This window comes from Arvicola amphibius, chromosome 3, assembly GCF_903992535.2.
Source record: "Arvicola amphibius chromosome 3, mArvAmp1.2, whole genome shotgun sequence".
NCBI lineage: Eukaryota > Metazoa > Chordata > Mammalia > Rodentia > Cricetidae > Arvicola > Arvicola amphibius.
This window is the reverse complement of record NC_052049.1, coordinates 127,693,823-127,714,879: the sequence shown is the minus strand read 5'-3', so window position 1 is coordinate 127,714,879 and position 21,057 is coordinate 127,693,823. Positions and strand designations below refer to the sequence as shown.

Here is a 21,057-nt window from a genome sequence, read left to right as displayed (position 1 = left end):
AGACCGGAGCAGAGATCATGTCTGACCTCTGGCTGCGAGTTCCCTCACCTTTTCCTTCCGAGCTATGCCATCTGTGGTCGTGTCACTCTGTGGAGACGCCAGTTTAATAACCTGACCGCCGCTGCCTTCCTCTCGGCAACCTACTTCCTGACTCGGGTTCCTCCTTCCTTCCCCGGTTTACGACTTCCGTCTCTGCTGGCTGTCCGGGAAACGGTTGGCTTCCGGTCGCGCAGCGGTGGGCGGAGCCAAGATGGCCGAGGAGAAATTTAGGATGGTAAGCGCTGAGGTTCTGCTGTACGATGACCGCCTCAAGGCGGGGCCGGCTGGGCGGTGAGTCCGGGCGGGGAGCCGAGGCCGTGCAAGGCGGACGCCGAGGCGCTCGACGCGGCCGTGGGGATGCGACGCGGCCAGGCTGGGCGAATGCCAGGCTGAGTAGCGCTTGGTCTGTATCGGGTCTGCTCCTCCGCTCGGGCAGAAGAGAGCGTTTTTCACTGGCGATGGCTGTTTTTCCCGCTCGCTAGGTTTTTTGTTTTTCCGGGGGAGGGCGTACGCACCTTCGCTAGACAGTTTTTGATAACCGTGGATTCGAAGTTTGATAGGACGGAGCCCGTGAGCTCTCAGCGCGACTGGCCCTTGTTTCCCCTTGTGGTTATGTTTTGGAAATCAGCAGTTTCAGAACTCAGCTGTTTAAATTAAGCGTTGGTTAATTTCACAGAACAGCCCACGTGAATTCAGGCTGACCCAGTCGTAGTTGGCTTTTTGCATCCCTGTACATGTCTCATGTCCTTGCTTGTTTGTGCGGGTCTTGTATGTACGTAGTATTTGCTAGTCAGTCCAGCCTGCTTTCGCATTTGCCACTCTCCTACAGCCTTAATCTCCCTAGTGCGGGGATTACAGGAGTACGTCATCACTCCCAGCTGAATTTTTTAATTGACTTATAATAATTGTACGTTTATGAGGTACAGTAGGATGATACATCAGTTCATGCGTACTGTGTGTAATGGTCAAATCAGTGTAATTAGCATTTCTGTTTTAGTATTTCTTCTTTGCGGGTTTGGAACCTTTAAACTCCTTCCCCCCCCCCCCCCAGCTCTTTATACATTGTCAACAGTAGCCATCCCGCTGTGCTGCAGGCCATAACTATTTTATTCCTCCTATCTGTCGGCATTTGGTTCCTATTACTGAACTTTCTCCCACTCCATCTTTTCCCTTTCCCAACTTCTTCTGCTGCTACTTTGCTAACCTCTTGTTCTGCTCTATTTTTCCATGAAATCAACTTTTTTTAAGCTTCCACAGAGGAGCAAGAACGTGCCTTGGCTTTATCTGCTTGGCATATTTTACTTGGCTTAACTTTCCCCACACTGCTGCAGATTAGACCTTTTTTCTGACTAAGTGATATATTTACTCATTTGTATCCGTTGTTGGGCACCTCCACTGATTCTCTGCTTTCATACTATGAACAGTGCTGCAATGATTGTGTTTTCTTTAGGTCTGTTCTCAGTCGTAGGCTGGCTGGATCATAGGGTTGTTTTGTTGTTTTGAGATAGGGTCTTCTCGCATATTCTAAGCTGCCATTCCCTTGTCTCAGCACCAAGGTGCTGGTAATATAAATATGTACCTCTGGGCCACTAGGCAAGGACTGATAATTCTATTTTTAGTTTTTTGGCAATAGGTTTTTTTTGGTTGGTTTTTGTTTTTTTAAAGGAAAATATTCATAATTGAATCAAATTTCTGAGAAATCCCAAATATAAAACCTTCTCCCCTACTTTACTATTGGGTTTCAAACTTTGCCTTGCACTCCTGCACTAATAGAATTATTTTAGTTTTTTTTATATTGTTTTTTGAAAAACACCTTGGAAAATATAGACTAAATTAGCTGCCTCTGGTTGACAGTTTTATAATGTAGTGTTATAATGTAGTGTTGTCTCAGGTAGAACCCTATGCTGTTTGCTCTTTTATTTGTAGGGTAATCACAGCAGTCTGTATTCAGAAAACTCAATACAGAGAAAGAAGCTCAGTGCATAAGCTGAAAATTAAAATAGCATGATTAGTGTTGTTAGGTTTAAGATATTGGCACCACTGTCGTGGGTTTCCACCAGAGAAGATCCTGGGACATGCATTTAAGCCAATAGAAAGTCTTTATTAGCTGGCCGGCTGGCAACTACACTAGATGTTCAAGATTCCATTGTAGCACCAAGCCTTTCTTAGGGTGAACATTTAAGTACAAAAGCCATTCTCTGGTTAACATACGTCAGTTAACAAGAACAGCGAGATGGAAGCAGAACTACAGAAGTCAGAAAGGAAGCTTAGTACATTTAGAGACTTTCCCAGAACTATGGACTTCGATGAATTAGGTCTTTGTTTTCTGGTAGTGTTGTCTGTGTGCTGAGTTTTATGGCTTGAATGGTACTTCCATCATGGAGTCAGTTATGCTAAGACCTCAGGGCCTACTAAGGTCTAGAGGCCTATTACAACCATAAGAGAAATGCATAATGTACACAATCCTAAATATGAGAGATGAAGAGTAATAAAATTCCACAATACTGCTGTACCATACCTTTTTACTGTTTTTTGAGAAAGGGTCTAACTTAGCATGTGGCCCAGGCTGGCCTGGGACTTGCTGTATAGCCTGGACACTGGTCGTATAGCCTGGACTAGCCTTCAACTGCTTGAGATATGCCTGCCTCTGACTCTCATGTGTAGTGCTTAGATCAAAGGTGTGCACCACTGCACTTAGCATGTATATTATTGCTGCAGAAGATAAGTGTGTAACTGACCTTGAACTTAAAAATTTCTTTGATGGCAGAAATTGTGCTGTATGTTTGAGTCTAATTGTATTGAAAGAGAATGGCTTTGGTTTTGAAATAGCTTTTATGTTTGATCCTTAAATTACTTATTTTCATTGTTACATTTACTGTTAGAAGTTTTCTCTTTTTTGTAGCAATTTCTTATTTTCAGTGCATGGAAACTAGAATTTCAGGAGGGTGTTTTTGTTACTGTTTTTTGAGATGGGGTCTCATTCTGTAGCTTTGGTTGGCCTGGAGTTAGATAATGTAGACCAGGCTGGCCTCAAACTCAAAGAGATACTCCTGTCTCCGCTTCCCAAGTGCTGGGATTATCTGTTCATTTTAAAAGTGATCTTTAAAAACTCTCTAGAGGTTAGAGAGTTCTCTCAGTGGTTAGAGTACGTGCTTGAGAATCCTCTTGAAAAAGATCCAGGTTGGGTTCCTAGCACCCACATGGTGGTGGTTGTTTTGTGACAAAGGAAAACATATGTAGATCGCAGGTAGATGCTGTCTGTTTGGAAGAAGGGAGCTCGAGGTGTAACATCTTCGTGTGGTACTTACGTAGCACAAGCGAGCCTGAGTACACCAAGACAGAAGCTAGACCTACCACAGACAAACAGTTATCAAAAACAAAACTAAAAACCCACATCTCTCCCCTCCATAGTCTCGCCTTGGCAGTTGCTGCCATGTTAGCAGTTGTTCTGGGATATACCTGCAAGTTAATTTGCCAGGTCGTCTCATGTGTACGTCTTTAGCTTAATAGTTATGGGAAACTTAAGGTGTTTATCATACTTACGCTTCTACCAACAGTCTTTAAAATTTTGCAGTTACGGTAGATATGAAATTATGCCTTACTGTTATATTAATTTTCATTGTCCTGATTATGGGTAGAAAATCATTGACTGTACCTTCCTGAGTGTATAATGATTCTTTGTATTGTTTATTTTGTGCTTTCTGTTTTCTGATTATTTTGTATTTAGTTTCTGCTGCTAATCTTTTGTATATGGGGATTTGTAATGCAAATACATCCCCTTAATTTTTTGTTCATTTCTGAGGAGAAAATGAGCCTTAGACCCAGTTTCTTCTCCTGTATACACAATATGACAAGTTGCTTCCTATACCATATGTATGGGTGGGGTTTTCCTCGCACACCAAACAAGGGAGCAGTTCTGCAGCAGCAGCAGATAGCAGCTGGATGTCCTCTTAAACCAAATTCTGGTCTGACAGTACCACGTATCCAGAGTTCAGCCTCCAGGATTGCCCCTTTCCCGTGCCAGGTGAGCTGCAGCTTGTTGGTTTGATTCTAAGCAGCTGGCAATTTAATTCAAGATGCTTATTTATTGGTTTATTATAAAGGATTCTGATGAAGAGATATATAGGACAAAGTATGGGAGAAGGAACTCAAGAGTTTCCAGCCATGTCTTCTCCAGCTTTTCACCTGTGAACTTCCATGCGTTATCTCTGCAGAAACTCTAAAATTTGTCCTTTGGGATTTTTATGGCTACTTCACTGTATAAGAATGATTGCTGGGTTGAAGAGATGGCTTGGTGGTTAAGAGCACTTGTTCTTGAAGAGGATCCAGGTTCAATTTCTAGCATTCATATGGTGATCAAAGCCATCCATAACTCTTATATAACAAAAGCTTTTCTTTTGCAGGTATTTGTGTGCATGTTCTCTGTATGTAAGTTTACATATGTATGGGCTTATGTCTGTGGTGGGTGAGTGTACACATAATGCATGTGAATGCCCAAAGGTATGGTATCCAGGTGTCTTTCCCTGTTGTTCTTTATTTCTATTTATTGAGACAAGGTCTCTTCTTATTTGAACCTAGATTGTACCAAACAGCTAGTCTAGCTAGCCAACTTTCCTAGAGGATCTTGTCTCTGCCTGCCCTGCCTACCTAGCTTCTGTGTGGGTTCTGGGGATCAGTATTCCAGTTTTCACACTTTCAGGGCAAGCATTTTCTCCATGAGGCATCTCGCAGCACTAATGAAAACTTTTTCTAGAGGGTGGGTAGAATCACTAAAAGCCCATTGCTGTCTGCTGCAGGTAAGTACCAGATGGTCTTGAGTGGCTAAGGAGATCCTAAAAATGAAATGTTAGTAAGGTTCTATATAGCATGTAAAGATCTCATCACTTGTATCGATTTTTTTGCTCAAAGAGCAATGTTGGGTACAACAGTTGCAGGGGGGCTAGTCTTCCATTATCTACAGTCATTTCTATGAGCATCTTGGGTGCTGGTGTACACCTTCCCACCTCTGATGACCTTGGCTGGGGCTGAGTGCTAGTTAGCTTGACTCATGCCCAAGGGAAGCAGGGCTGAAGTTTTGCCTGCTGTGTTACCTGTTGGAGCTGCCTCTGATTCTAGCAGGCTCTGGGTCAGCACTGTGGCACTTACTTTTCCATTATTAGACTGTTGAAAGGATCCTGGCCTGAATAAACCAGCTCCACCTGCAGTCTATTTTCTCGCAGGGGAGAAATGGACACCACATATTCTGTCCACCTCTGAAACAAACTTAATATTTTTTTAGTTCTACTTTTTTTTTCTTAAGTCATTGATGCATTCTGTGAATTTTTGCTTGGGCTTTAAAAGTTCGCTGGCACCACTTTTTTGTTGTTAATTTTTTCACTAGTAACTCTTGTCAACACAAGTCTTGCCACTTTTTTCTCTCATTCCTGTTTGAATGCTTTAGTATCTTACAAACTAAATTTATGTATATGTCTATTAAAGTACATCTTCCAGGGCTTCTCCTACTTCATAAAGATCTTATCCAACCATGGGATTCAATAAACTACAAAAGCCCCATGCCGGTCCTGAGTACCTGCTGAAATAAATACCTTTTAAAATGCTTTACAGGCTTGTAGGTTCCAGTGATTGAACTCAGGTTGTCAGGCTTGTGAGGCAAAAGCTTTTACCTGCTGAGTCATCTCACTAGTCCTTCTTTCTTTAAAACTGTTTTATATTTACGTGTGTGTGTGTGTGTGTGTGTGTGTGTGTGTGTGTGTGTACAGTAGTACACATGCAGAGGTCAGAGGACCTCCTTCTACCATGTGGATCCTGGGGGTTGAACTCAAGTTGTTAGACTTTCTGAGCCATCTTGTAGTGCTTTTGGATCCAGTAGACTGGACATCAAAGCCTGCCTTTTTCATGCCTAATCCCTCAGTAATGTCTGTCCCTCTGTTGTCTTCCAGGAGCCTCAGCCTGTAATAGCCAAGTGTCCCTAATGACTCACTCAAGTGAGCCAATCCAGAAGCTTTATTTCCCTTGTATTGCCTTATGTTCTGCAGCCTTTGGCTCAAGGGAGAATGGGTAGTTATTTTACTAAGTTTTTCTGCTTGCATGGCACTTGGACTGATCACTTCACCTCCATGTCTGTAGTCTCTGGCTATGAGAAACTCTTTCATTTCCTGTTTAAAAGTCTTCCTCCAGTCCAAGAGTTCAGATGGCAGAATATTCCCTAATTACCATAGTTTCCTATTCAGGGCCATGATGCAGGCCTCTGATTGTACACTGAATCATGGACTTTCCCCTTCCTCTATCTTGAAGGTCAGACTTGAGGGGCATCTTCTCGCTTCTGTGTTCCTCTTATACACTCCAGTTCTTCCCATGGGTTCCAAGTTCTTGGATCCTAGACAGAGCGCTTCAGATCTGACTTGTATTCTTTCCCTTGTATTCTGTCAGCTGTAAGACATGGCAAGGTAGCATCTCCATCTTACCCTCCCCCTTTCCTGCTAGATCAGAGACTGATATAGAGGACAGCCCTGCCTTTTGTTTACATAGGCAAGTTCTTTGGGGTAGACAGCTGAGCCTCAGTTGCATGTCTTCTTGCCCACACTAAAATCTCTACAATAGCTGCTACACCCAGTTTAAGGTGTACTTTCAAAGACTGCAGTGTATTCTCTAGTACATCAGTGGCTTGGAAACATCCTCAAATGTACATGGTGGTCACCCTTTATTAAAGAAGCTTGCCACCCAATATTATATACTGTATACTGGGATTCCTCCCTAAGGACACTTCAGTCTTAGATGGTGTGGCTTTAATCAGATGTCCTATCACCCATTTTAGGACACGTGTAACTGCCAGTATAGTAATGAGACATACTATGCCATTCTATCTAGGGAAAGATAGCCATGCCAGGATTAGCTCTGTTCCACTCTAAGGCAGATCAGCCTCAGTTAACATGTCTCCTCACCCTCATCATAGGGACCATGCAACCACTCCTCCCTACTCCTCTTTGGTTCTCTTGGTCCCTGTTTGGGTACCAGTTATGTTGTGCAACTTTTCTTGGGGCAATATGAACAAACATTTGTCCTCCCTAAGGGTAGGTTACTTAAAACAAGCCAAAGAAATGATTCTCCGACTAGTTGGTGAGCCAGAAAGTTTGTGTGGGGTTATTTGGGGTAACATAGATGACTTAAAGGCAGCTACATTGCAGAAAAACCCACCCTCGCATTGGTGATGACTTCCCAAGCCTGCATTCCTACACAGCTTCACTAAGTCTACCTGACTGTCTCCCCAGCAGTTATTTATTACTTGATGTATGTAAATCTTGAGCTTCAAGAGAACAGTAAGTTTTTTCAACTATTTGAGTCTAGTAAGATTCCCTCCTTCCTCTAGGAGGAAGTAGCTATATAGCATCTTCCTTTTGTGAGTACTGAAGACATTTAGGATGCAGACTTAATTTCTGCATGCTGCAGGAATCAACAGGTACTTCAATACCCATTGCTATCTGCCTGTTTATTCTATTATTTTTGGTTTTGCCTGTTTATTCTGTTGTTTCTAATTTTGTACTTCTGCCTCGTACATACCACAAGCTACACTTTTTCTTTGTGTAACAAGTTGCTGAGAATATTCACATGCTTCTACCAGTTCGTTTGCTCATTTCACTCCCTCTTTCATTCTGTGATTGTTTTTTTCATTTCCTAATGTAATTTCTTTAAAAGCATAAGAGTGTATAAACTGAAATTCTGAGTCTTCCACATTTGGCTTTTATTATTATTGTTGTTGTTGTTATTATTATTATTATTTGTGGAACTGAGAATTAAACCTGGATCTCATCCATGCTAGCTATGTACTGCATCACTGCATGACACCGTAGCCCTTTAGAATTTGTTGAGCTAGCCGGGCGGTGGTGGCGCACGCCTTTAATCCCAGCACTCGGGAGGCAGAGGCAGGCGGATCTCTGTGAGTTCGAGACCAGCCTGGTCTACAAGAGCTAGTTCCAGGACAGGCTTTAAAGCCGCAGAGAAACCCTGTCTCGAAAAACAAAAAAAAAAACAAACAAAAAAAAAATTTGTTGAGCTAGGGCAGGATTTCAGTGGGAGTTACTTAGTATACTGTTTTTATTGACCTTGCCTTACTTTTTTTTGTTGTTGTTGCTTTTATTATTTTAGGTTTTTTTTAAAACAAAAGATTACATGTATTGGGGTTTTACTTGAATATGTGTGAGTGTACCACCTGTGTGCCTGATGCCCACAGAGCCCAAAAGGGGCATTGGATTCCCTGGAACCGGAGCTACAGACTGTTGTGAGCCACCACATGGGTGCTAGGACTTGAACCTGGGTCCTCTGTAAAAATAGTCAGTGCTCTTAACAGCTGAGCCGTTGTCTCCAGTTCTGTTGTTTTGTTTTTTTTTTTGAAACAGGGTTTGCCTATCTATTATCTGTGGTTAGCCTCAAACTGAAGATCATCCTTTCTCAGCCTTCTAAATGATGGGATTATAGGCATGCATCACCATGCTTGGCTTGGTCAGCCTTTCCTCATGATATATCTGAGAATGGAGTTTCTTTTGCCAGTTTTGGAGATGCAACTAGTAGTATAGATTGAAGAGAGAGAGATAGGAGAATCATGAGTTTTAGGCCAGCCTACGCTGTACCTTTTCAAAATTTTTTGTTTTGCAACTGGAGAGATAGCTCAGTGGTTAAGATTGTTTGTTGTTTTTGCAGAGGACCAAGGTTCCATTTTCAGCACCCACGTGGTGGCTCACAACCATCCATGACTAATTCCAGGGGATCCAATGCCTCTTCTGACCTCTGTGAGCATCAAACACAGACACAGTACACAAACATGCAGGCAAAACATTCATACACATAAAATAAACAAATATTTTTAAAAGTTTCTTTTATTTTTGAAAAATTACAGCCAGTATTTTCCTCCTTATATTAAGGCATATAAATCTTTTTGTTGTTCTTGTTTTTGTTTTGAGACAGGTTATCAGTATATGGCCCTGGCTGTCCTAAGTAGATTGGTAGTCTCTTAACTTTGAGATCCTCCTGGCTCTGCCTTCCCAAATACTGAGATTAAAGGTGTGTGCTACCACAACTGGCCCATATCATGGTGTATAATGTATAAAATTAGGGATCTGATATAAGAAAAATCTATTTAAAGATTTTCCAAAAAGTTACAGGGTCAGTTAGTACACTGTCGTCATGTCCAGCATCTTCCTCTATTGCTCTCCACCTTATTTTTTAAGACAGTCTCACTGCACTTGGAGTTACTGATTTGGCGAGGCTGGCTGGCCAGTGAACTCCAAGGATCTATTTGATTCTGTTTCCCAGCACACATGCCTCTGCACTCAGCTTTTACTCAGCTACTGAGCACGAGAACATGGGTCTTCATACTTGTGCTAAAGGTACTTTACTGACTGAGCTGATCTACATTTTATCAAACAGAGATCATGGACTGGTGAGATGGCTTAGTGGATAAAATGGCTTGTTACCAAGCCTGACAAAAGCTAGGTCCTTGGAACTCACATCGGTGAACGGAATAAAAGACTCTTGAAGGATGTCCCCTCTGCACGTGCACATGAGTACACACACACATACACACAATATAAAAACATTTTCTGGTTTGGCTTCTGAGAAGTAGAACATTAAATATACTTTATGAAGTATCTAACAGTTTAGTGCATTAATATATTTTATACATTGTAATTTTGGTAAGTTATAAATGCTCATATAATATGTATTATGCATTATGAGCAAGTTGAATAGCCAAAGAATAATGCGGTAATTTAAGTCATAATCAGAATGCCTCTTTTTATGTGTCTCTTCGTTTAATGGATTGATTACATGGCTGGTGAGTTACTGATCATTCTTGTTATATGAATGTGCTTTTAATTAGCAATACATGGGCTGCTTTAACACAGATGACTTCTTTCATTTCAGAAAACTCAGGTTCCTGAATCTCAAAAACCCAGACCAAAAAAAGGTCTGTATGTAATTTCTTTGTATATATATATATATATATACATATACATATGTACCTGTTTCTTTGTCTTATTGATTCTGTTATATATATATATATATAGCAGAGCTTTGTAAAGCATGTTAGGAAATGGTTCAACCCTTACACAATAGGTTTTTTTTTTTTTATTCAGTTAGATTTATTAGTGACCTGTAATGTACTTAAATGTTCTTTGGTTAATATGTCGTGTACACTAATTTTTATTTGCATAATAAGCATTCAATTCTTGTACAAATCAGAACTCCACTAATTTTATGCATATGTTAAATATGTGTGTCATTTAATTTTATTTAAAAATCTTTTTTTTCTTTTGTTAATTTCCTGAGAGAAAAATCCATGCCCTGTTTATCTTTAAGACGGACCCAAATTCACTGTGCAGCTCAAGCTGGTTTTGAACTTAAAATACTTCTTTCTCAGCCCTCTGAGTAGCTGAGATTTATGAAATTCAGTTGTAATTATGCAAGTGTCTGACATAATTATTAGTATTTTTATACCATTTCTGGATATGAGATTCATTCTGCTGTTACCTCATTTAATAACCAAATGATTGAGCTAGTTGGTAGGGCTAGTTAGTATGTGCTGTGACTGTCAGTTCAGTATGTATTTTACCCTTTCTCTAGAGTCAGACCCATGGGTCAGTTGACCACAGGCCTAGAAGAGGACTGTATGTCAACCAAGAATTAGTGTAACACCCGATTCTGTGTTACCCCCTCGGTACAGTTCGCGCGCCACTGTACCGTATGCGAGTCGGGCAAGGGCCTGGAGATTGAAAGAACACACAAAGAGACCTGGGTCATTCGAAAGGAGATCAGCCGAATGCCGTTTATTCAACTTTGGGGAAATCCTTATATACCTCGCTGCTGCACAAGGATTTCCACCCAGACAGGTGGGAAATTACCACACCTGTTGTTCTTTAAAAAATGCTATAAAGTCCCAGGCGGCAGGGCTGGAGAGATGGCTCAGCGGTTAAGAGCACTGCCTGCTCTTCCAAAGGTCCTGAGTTCAATTCCCAGCAACCACATGGTGGCTCACAACCATCTGTAATGAGGTCTGGTGCCCTCTTCTGGCCTGCAGGCACATACACAGACAGAATATTGTATACATAATAAATAAATAAAATTAAAAAAAAAAAAAGTCCCAGGTGGCAGCTGTAGGCAGGCAGCGGACTCTGGGAGCAGCCAGTCCCAAGGCAGAGACGACTGTGGGTCCCTGCAAGATCCCGGGGGCCATGTGAGCAGGCGGCGAGCTCACAGAGCAGTGGGAGCCCAAGGCAGAGACTCGCGGGTTCCCAGGAGAGTCACCCAAGCGGGCGGGTGTGAGCCCGGAGGGTCCGGATCCACTAGCAGGAAGTGCTAGGGGTTCCCAGTGCCAAACCGCGGAGCAGCTCGCTGTGGGGGCGGGCGGACAGGAGACAGAGACATGGACAGACTGGAAGGGAGAAGGAGGGGTAGAGAGAGAGAGGGAGAGAGGGAGAAGAGAAAGGAGAGGGGGGGATAGAGAGACAAGAAAAGACAGGAAGGGATTCAAGATGGCGGCGAGAGGTCAGGGGTCGCCGGGAGTGGGCGTGGCTTGCCCCTTAAAGGGCCAAAAGAATAACAACACCAAAGATGGAGTAAACAATGCCCTACAGCTAATCACCAGGCAGGGCAGAGCACAGGAACAAACAGAATGCTTAGTTAGCTGACCAGAAACTGTCCTCAAGATGAACCCCAAGAACAAGGGTAGACCCGGGCCATACAGGTCCCCTTTTATATAAAATATATGACTAGGCCTGTCTTGGGTGGCATTGGATGTCAGGCAATACCCCTTACCCGTCATGGGAAAGCATCCAGGTCAAAACACATTTCCTGTCTTAGGTTGGGGCAGCCCTCCAAAAACCTTTCCCGTCATTGGCTCACTAGTCACCCATCACCAAGTTAAGCCAGATTTGTGCTGAAAGATCCTCTGGGGCAATAGCTAAGAGGACTTTCCACGTGGCAACATTGACTTGAGCTTGCCTTTGGTTCTGGAACCATGAAACATGAAGATGATGCTCCAGCACATATAAGCACTCCTTAGGAGACTGTGCCTGCTCAATCCTTAATAAGTCTTCCCAAATTGGAGCCCTTTAAGTAAGGTCTCAGCGCTGGTGAAAAGAACCCTGGTATAGTAAACTAGAATAATCTCATGAGCCAATTTGTAAATTTTGCATTTCAGGGTTCGTGAATAACAGCAATAAGCCTTTACAGTAACCTAACAGAGGTCATAAACCACAACCAATTCATTTGTAAATTTAGCTCAGTTTGAATGGCCAAGGCTTTTGTAACCTGCCCTGAGAGGGTATCCATTGTGCTAGCAGAAACAACTGACTGACTAGTGGAAAATCCAGCAGCTCTAGCTGTTCTAGCAGCCACAGCAATGGCTGCCATTTTCATGGGATGGGTCGATAGGTAGAGAAATAATCCTTGGCATTCAGACCACCACAGCCAGCTCCTCAGGATCCCAGCAACTCTTCAGTTGACAAGCCAGTATCTGTTAGATCTCTTGGCTCTGTCCTGTCTTCAGGCTTCTGGACAGGAAAATCCACAGCACGCACCAGACACTCAGGTACCCATATTGGACTGTCAGCATCCTGCAGGAAAACACAAACAGCCCCTCTTCCCCACACCAGTACAGGATCTGGACCATACCAGGTGCCATCTGCTAGATTCTTCCATTTTACATGAGGCATCCCGGAAGAATCTGGCGGCCAATGCCGGTCAGCAGCGGTACGAGATTGAGCATCAACAGTCAAAAAATTTAAAATGTATAAAATAAAAGATAAATGGTCTCTGGGGATAGAACCATATTCCCCCTTTTTTGTTTTACGCAAATAGGCTTTGAGCATACTATGCACTCACTCCACTATAGCTTGTCCTTGAGGATTATAGAGTATCCCTGTTTTATGAGAAATGAAGAACTCAGAGCAAAAATTAGCAAAGCCAGTGCTGGAGTAGGCTGGCCCATTATCAGTTTTTATAGTTTTTGGAACTCACATGTAGGCAAAAGCCTGGAGACAATGACTTTTAACATTCTGTAATTTTTCTCCTGTATGAGCTGAGGCAAAAATAAAATGAGAATATGTATCCACAGTTACGTGAACATTCTGCATGTGCCCAAAAGAAGGAACATGGGTAACATCCATTTGCCATAAGTGATTAGGAGCAAGCCCACGAGGATAAACTCCCAAATGGGGAACAGTTAAAAGTTCTGTACACAGAGAGCATTTTTTTAAACAATATCATTGGCTTGCTCTCCAGAAATCTTAAAGACCCAGCATTGAGATGAAAATGATTATGAGCTTTTTCTGCAGCTTCATAAGATTCTTGACTCATTGCACAAATTTGGTGGATAAGCTGATTAGCCAATGCATTTCCCTCACTCAAGGGACCAGGAAGGTCAGTGTGAGCCCGCAAATCCCCTACGTAAATGGGAACAGATCAGACCCAAAGCAAAGTTTGAATAGCCAATAACTGCATCTGGACTCAAGATACAGAGGCAATATAAGCTGCAGTTTCCAAAGGTGCAAGAATTTTGCTTATATACTGATTGTCAGTAAAAAGGTTAAATAGAATATCAGCATATTTCTCTAAGGCCAGTTGTATAGTGATCAATTCAGCCACCTGAGCAGATTTAGCATTAATAGGCTGAATATCAAAATCAGGAGGGGAGGCTATCACAGCTCTCCCGGTGGAAGACCTATCAGTAAACATTCCATGCCCCTGCCAAAGGCTGCAAAGAAATAACATACCGGAAGCATACCGGATGATTTTTGAAAAAGGTGACCAATTTACGAGATAACAATTTTTACTGGTGACACATGTTCATGTACCCATAGGATGGGTCCTTGCTGCCAAAACACTTCAGTAGGACTATACTGAGAGAGAAAAATTATCAATAGCAGCGGCTGACTATATTTTAGTCAATATAATGAATATGAGCAGAGGCAAGCTTTCCTTCAATTAAAGTAATACACTGCCTTGCCTGAGGTGTCAACTCTTGAAAGGAGATTGGGTCTGGATACCCCTGCAGAATGCCAAAAAGTGGTTTTAAGACTCCAATAGGAATTCCCAGACTGGGCCGGACCCAATTGAGGTCTCCCAGCAATTTTTGAAAATCATTCTCTACAATTATTTATTGCTCTAAGATCTTGTAGCAGCCTCCATTTACCAGACTTTTTCTTAATAACAAAGATAGGAGTGTTTTAGGAAGAAGTGGATGGCACTATGAGTCCTGCCTCTAGCTGTTCCAGGAATTTATTCAGTAGACCAGCTGGTCTTGACTCACAGAGGTCCGCCAGTCTCTGCCTCCAGAGCTGGGATTAAAGGTGTGCACCTCACACCTGGCATTTTTCCTGGGCTGATTAACCATCCCTTTACCCGCAGGGCAATTCCTTTTGTGCGCGCGCGGCGCGCGTGTGTGTGTCTGTGTGTGTGTGTGTGTGTGTGTGTGTGTCCTGATCATTTGCATTGAAAACAATTCTTTCATCTAGCCCCACCTTGACTCTCCAAAGGGCAGAAACAATTACCTAACCCATCAATGTGAGTGCCATCAATGTCCAGCATAAACCAGATAAAATCATTTAAATTTCCATTTCTATGGGGGGGCATAAAGCCTCTTGACAAATTTGTTAGCATTTTCATAAGCCAATTGCTTTATGACCAGCATAGCTGAGTCCACATTCCCAAATGTGACTTCCCCACCTGTAACAGGCGGTCAATTAACTCAGAATAGGTTCTGAAGGTCCTTGAATGATCTTGGACATCTGTCTGCTCCTTTGTTAGGTAAGCTTTCCACGCTTTACACAGCTGAGCATAAGGTGATCTGTGCTGCTAAACCATCATACTGTCCCCGGCACCAGTTACATGTCCAGGTTATGCTGGGGGAAACCCCGCAGTGGCATTACTCAGTGGCGGTATTTTCAATTTTCCTGCATTTCTCTCCATAACAAATAGTCTCCCCCCACCCCCGAAAGACAAGCCCAACAAAGCTGCATCCAGTCATTGGGTGTAGGTTGAGTTTCCGCAAAAAGATTCCAGTATATTATTATATAGCCACAGTGAAGGGGGCATGATTCCATAGGCCTTACTGCTTCTTTTAGTTGCTTAATGCCCTAAAGGCCAGGGGGTTATACTGCCTGATCCTCTGTCCTTGCAGATCATAATTTAATCTGTGCTGCTGAGCCCAGGCACCTCCTGCACCAGCCAACATGTCAAGGTCATGCTGGAGGGAAACCCATTACAATCCTCCTGTATTTAACCTCTCCAACAACAATCTCCTCCCAAAACAGGCTCTGCAAAGCTGCCTTCCTTCTTTTACTAACTTCTTTTTATCAGTGCATCTCCTTTTCTAAAGTTTCATTTTTTCTCTTTTATATCCCTTTTATGACGTTTTAACTTCCCACTCCTCAAAACTCTTCATAGAACTCACAGATTCTACATCCTGACATCTCCTCAAAGGTTTTGTTCAAATTCTCTAATTGCTCTTTTTACTTACATCATCACTGAGAAGAGCATCTCTGACTAAGTGCCATAGTGAAAATATTGCTATAGGAAATTCTCTGGCCCTCACTCTTTCCATGCTTTTACCTTTATCTGCTCCCAATCAGTAATATTAAAGCCCCCTGTATGTAGAAACCAGTGGGAATAAACTCTCTCAAAAAATTAGGCAACAAACTACCTTACACAAAAGAAAACTCTTAAGGAACTCTTGTGCTCTCTACTTTTAATACCAGTGCCTTCCTTGCCTTGCTTCTCTAAAAGCACTATCAATTGGCCCTTTATCGGCTGTCAATATTGAAACAGAATTACTTGCACCCATTACCAATACACCCTCACCACTCAATTTTTTACCTGCTGGCCAGCCTTCTGAGGGCGACCTCTCAGGGATCCCTACTTCCCGATCTCGCTGATGGGCCTCCGACTGTAATTCCTGATCATCGCAGCGGTGCCTCCAATTGTAACACCCGATTCTGTGTCCCCCCCCCCCCCCCCGTACAGTTCATGCGCCACTGTACCATATGCGAGTCGGGCAAGGGCCTGGAGATTGAAAGAACATACAGAGACCTGGGTCATTCGAAAGGAGATCAGCTGAATGCCGTTTATTTAACTTTGGGGAAATCCTTAATATACCTCGCTGCTGCACAAGGATTTCCACCCAGACAGGTGGGAAATTACCACACCAAAGATGGAGTAAACAATGCCCTACAGCTAATCACCAGCGGGGCAGAGGGAGCACAGGAACAACAGAAATGCTTAGTTGACCAGATGAACCCCAGGAACAAGGGTAGACCCAGGCCCTACAAATTAGTCCAAAGGGTCAGCAAAATGGATCAGTGAGTTAAGGGGATCTGCTGCCCTCTGAAAGTCCAGATTCAATCTATAGGACCCACATGGTGGAAGGAGAGAACCAACTTCTCCAATATTGTCCTCTGATTATGTATATACAGAAGTATATATACAGCTTGTGGAACATGAAGAATTTAATATGGTATCATAATTACTTATGATTAGTTAGACATGATATGCTAAAGGAAAGATCTAACACTGATTATATTGTTTGTTATGTCAATATATACTTTCTAGCTCCAGAGTTTTCCTATTGTGGAAAAGCAGAACTGGCTGATCCATCTCCACTATATCCGGAAGGATTATGAAGCATGCAGGTGAGGGACTGTGGCATGGAAGGGATTGAGAGGGCAGACTGGGCCAGCAGGTGTCCGCAGCACAGCGTGGCAGTGATGTCTTGAATTTGCACCCCCTACCTTCCTGCTTTAAATTTCATTATTTTAAATAGTAGTTTATCTATCAACCTTGACTTTAATCTTATCCTCTTTTTAGTATGTTTCTGTATAGCAAATAGGACCAGGTTTCCTACCTGCTTAAAGCTATCACAGTTTTCCCCATATGCTCAAACCCGTTAGTATGACCCTCTTTCTGACCCTCCCTTTTGCTTCAGCTTTTCTTCCACCCCTTGCCAACACACAGTTTGAAACTTCACTTTGGAAAGCCTTCCTTAATTCTCTGAGTTGGAATCAGATGCTGTCTTTTGAGCTCCTAAAGCACCTGAGCCGAGCCCATCATAGTCTAGAGTCCATGTGATTTGCTGATCAGAGCATCCCTAGTGTCTGCAATGGTACTCAGAAGTTTTCTCGTGTTTTCCTAGCTTCACTAATTAGATTTGAAATGGTGGTTGAGAAATTTTTTCTGTCATGAACCAGATAGTAGCTTAATTATTATTTTTTTTTTTTAGAGATATGGTCTCACTTTGTATCCCTGGCTAACCAGGATCTACCTAAGTAGACCAAGCTGTCCTCGAACTCACAGAGATTCACCTGCCTCTGCCTCCTGAAGTGCTGGGATTAAAGGTGTGTTTGCCCTCCAGTGCCAGCCCAAGACAGCAATGTAGACGTTAGGGTCACTGTGGTTGTCATCTCACATTTGTCATCGTTTCGTTGGTTGTGTTTGAAACAGGGTTATGTAGCCCAGGTTAGTCTCAAACTCGATAGTTAGTAGGGGATGATTTCTTGATCTTGTCTCCACTTCCTGAGTTCTGGGATTGTAAGCGTGTGCCACAATTCATGGCTCCTTTTTAAAATAATGCAAAAACAGAAAACTTAAAAATTTTTAAATATATGTGTGTGGATGTTTGCCTGCATGTATGTCTGTGCACCACATGCAAGCAGTGCTGGAGGAGGCCAGAATATGGCATCAGGTACTGGAGTTACAGACAGTCATGAGCTGCCTTTTAGGTGCTGGTAATTGAACCTCAGTCCTTTGGAAGTGCAACAAGTTCCCTTACTGCTGAGCTGTCTTTTCAGCCCTAAAAGTATTCTAAATGAGGGATATACAGAAATATGCCAAGAGCCCTTAGATTGCTAGCCTCATTCTAAAATAAGTGATGGTAAGAAAAACAGAAGTCTTGAAGGAACTACCTGACTAGTCATTATTAGTACCCTAGGCATCTCATCTGTGCCCTTGCCTGTTTCTACTGTTTTCTTGGCAACACTTAATCACGACTCAAGTGTTCTTCTCTTTTAGGCTTTGATTAAGGAACAGCTTCAGGAGACTCAGGGATTGTGTGAATATGCGATCTATGTCCAAGGTAAGACATATTGTTTCTTTCCTTACTGAAAAATATATTTAGTCTAGGTTCTTGGTATCAGATCTCATTAGAAATGGTTGTGAGCCATTGCTGAGAATTGAACTCAAGACCTCTGGAAGAACAGCCAGTGCTATTATCCCGAGCCATCTCTCCAGCCCGAATGTTTTTTATTTTTAAATATATGTTAAAATTATTGTTTTACATGTTTGACTGTTTTGCCTACATGTATGTCTGTGTATCATTTTCATACCTGATGCCTGTGGAGGCCAGTAGAGAGCATTGGATCTCCTGGAACTGGAATTACAGATGGTTGTGAGCCACCATGTGGATACTGGGAATTGAATTGAACTCTAGTCTTCTGCAAGAGTAATAAACAAATTGAGCCACCTCCAGCCCTTTAAAGTATTGTTCTTTTTTTTTTTGTTTGTTTGTTTTCTGAGACAAAGTTTCTCTATATAACAATCCTGACTGTCCTGGACCTTACTCTGTAGACCAGGCTGTCCCTCAAACCTCAGAGATCTGCTTGCCTCTGCCTCCCAAGTGCTGGGTTAAAGGTGTGTGCCACCACCAACCACCCACCCAAAATATTTTGAAGAATTTCTGTGATTTGCAAAAAGATCAGTTATCTGGGTAAGATGCTGGGAACAAGGGTAGGTGGAAGTTAGCTTATTACAGGTTTACCTGACTGACACTTTACTCGCTTCTGCTCATTTGGTGATAAGTGACTGGCTTCAAAGTTATTCAACCCTTTCTCTGATGTGGGAATCTTTCCTCATCCTCCTCCAGTTATTCTGATGCCATCCTCTTCGTCCAAGAATATGGCTTATTTTCTGTATTTTCTTTTGCTTGGCAGCACTGATTTTCCGCCTGGAAGGAAATATCCAAGAATCCCTAGAACTCTTTCAGACGTGTGCTGTTCTCAGCCCTCAGTGTGGCTGATAATCTCAAACAGGTGGCCAGATCTTTGTGAGTATTGGAGCAATCACAGAGGACCACATAAAATGCTTTCTCTCCTGGTGGGTGGTACACACCTTTTATTCCCAGCACTGAGGAGACAGAGGCAGGTGGATCTCTGTGAGTTCGAGGCAAACCTGTCTACAGAGTGAGTTCCAGAACAGAGAAACCCTGTCTGGAAAAAAAAAAAAAATTAGAAAAATAAAAAGGCTTTCTCCTGAAATGCATTCTAGGGAGAACCTGTTGTTGGCAGCCAGAATGCCTGTGAGGTGGGAGGGCCAGTGAATACTGAATAGTAATGGGCTTCATTTTGGAGACCATGGGTTAATCTGGAAGTCAGCTAATAATAAGGAACTTAGTCCTTTTTATTGGAGGAAAACACTGTTTGTCATGATGGAGGACTCTAATTGGTTAATAAAGAAACAGGCCTTGGCCCTTTGATAGGATAGAAAATTAGGTAGGGCGGAGTAAACAGAACAGAATACTGGGAAGAAGGCAGTGAGGCAGACATCTCAGGCAGTCGCCATGCTTCTCCTCTCTGAGATGGACGCAGGCTAAGATCCTTCCTGGTAAGCCATCCCTCGTGGTGCTACACAGATTACTAAATATGGTTAAAGCAAGATGTGAGAATTAGCCAGTAAGAGGCTAGAGCTATGGGCCAGGTAGTGTTTAAATGAATACAATTTGTGTGTTGTTATTTCGGGGCATAAGCTAGCCAGGCGGCCGGGAGCCGGGTTGGTTGGGAATGCAGCCCACTGCTTCTCACTACAGTCATAGTGTGTTATACCATAACTCTTCTGTAGTCATATGAGCAACTCATAGCCTGGTTCTGATATTTAGTGAAGTATTTGACATATAATAAGCTTGTGAATGAACCTGCAAATTCCTAAATGGAAACACTTCTGAAGTCTTCATAAACTTTTTCAGGAGTAGTCCAGTGTTTCTATGTAGTGCCACCTCCATGTTCCCCCCTACACTTCCATTCAGACTTGCATGATTTTTACATAGAAATATTTTTTTTCCTTCAAACTCATGATCAAGGAAAGAAACTTTGATTCAGGAGGAAAAGACCTTGCCCTTATTGGATGATGTTGATAAATAATGGCAGCTTGTGTTTAATGGCATATCATTTAACTTTTTTTGGTTTATTTTTATAGAATGCTATAGGAAGTTATAGTGGCATATTATTTGTGTTTTGAATAAATGAACCTTGCCTAAAGATCAGAGAGCAAAGCAAGCCCATTCAACTTATAAAGAGAACTAACTGGACCTTCCCTGCATTGTATGGGACCACACCAATATTTTATACTGATGCAAATAAATCAGGAAAGGCAGGTTACAGTCAGAAAATTTAAAGTAGGGGTCAAAACCCAAATATATGTTCTTCTCATGGTACTAAGGGGATTTTAAAGAACCTCTCAACATAGGTACTAATTCGCAATGTGCAGAAAGAGTTGTTTTGCATGTTGAAACCACTGAATTTATACCAGATGATACAGAATTGGACTTCATTACTTATTCTGTTACAAAGATACATCAGGAACAGGAATCATACCATATTCATAACACACATCCAATCATTTGATCAGATATAACTTGCCAAAAGACAGTCTCCTCAAAGTTAGGATTGGGGAAGGGTTTTGTTTCTGTCTTTTTAAGAGAATAAAGGTATGCAACTAAGGAATCAGAAGACGACTGAGCAGATGGGACATCTGAAGAAAATGGACAAATCACACCAGAAAAAATGTCCCAAGAAAAAAGAGTAAATTGGCCTATTGGCATATCACATTTCAAATGGGATACATTTCTTAAATCTTCCCAAAATGTTGTTTCTGCTGTTTCTCTACAGACATATAATGCAAATGGTCCTTTTGGTAGTCCCAGTCCATTAAAGATTAAAACCTGTCTTTGGAGTTGGAGTGTGGCTCTCTCTCCTTCTCTAACCCAAG

The 21,057-nt window shown here is 42.2% G+C and overlaps 1 protein-coding gene across 1 annotated transcript in view; it reads left to right on the top strand.

Annotated features, from left to right (window-relative positions):
- Window positions 1-383: 383 nt before the first annotated feature.
- The window catches only part of Bbs4 (Bardet-Biedl syndrome 4), a 44,465-nt gene continuing 23,791 nt past the window's right edge, over window positions 384-21,057 (top strand). The window contains 7 exon segments of the mRNA XM_038322792.2: window positions 384-4,063; window positions 9,955-9,997; window positions 11,027-11,033; window positions 16,644-16,714; window positions 18,089-18,154; window positions 19,008-19,087; window positions 19,089-19,124. Coding sequence (XP_038178720.1) covers window positions 3,803-4,063; window positions 9,955-9,997; window positions 11,027-11,033; window positions 16,644-16,714; window positions 18,089-18,154; window positions 19,008-19,087; window positions 19,089-19,124 — 564 coding nt within the window. The 5' untranslated portion in view covers window positions 384-3,802.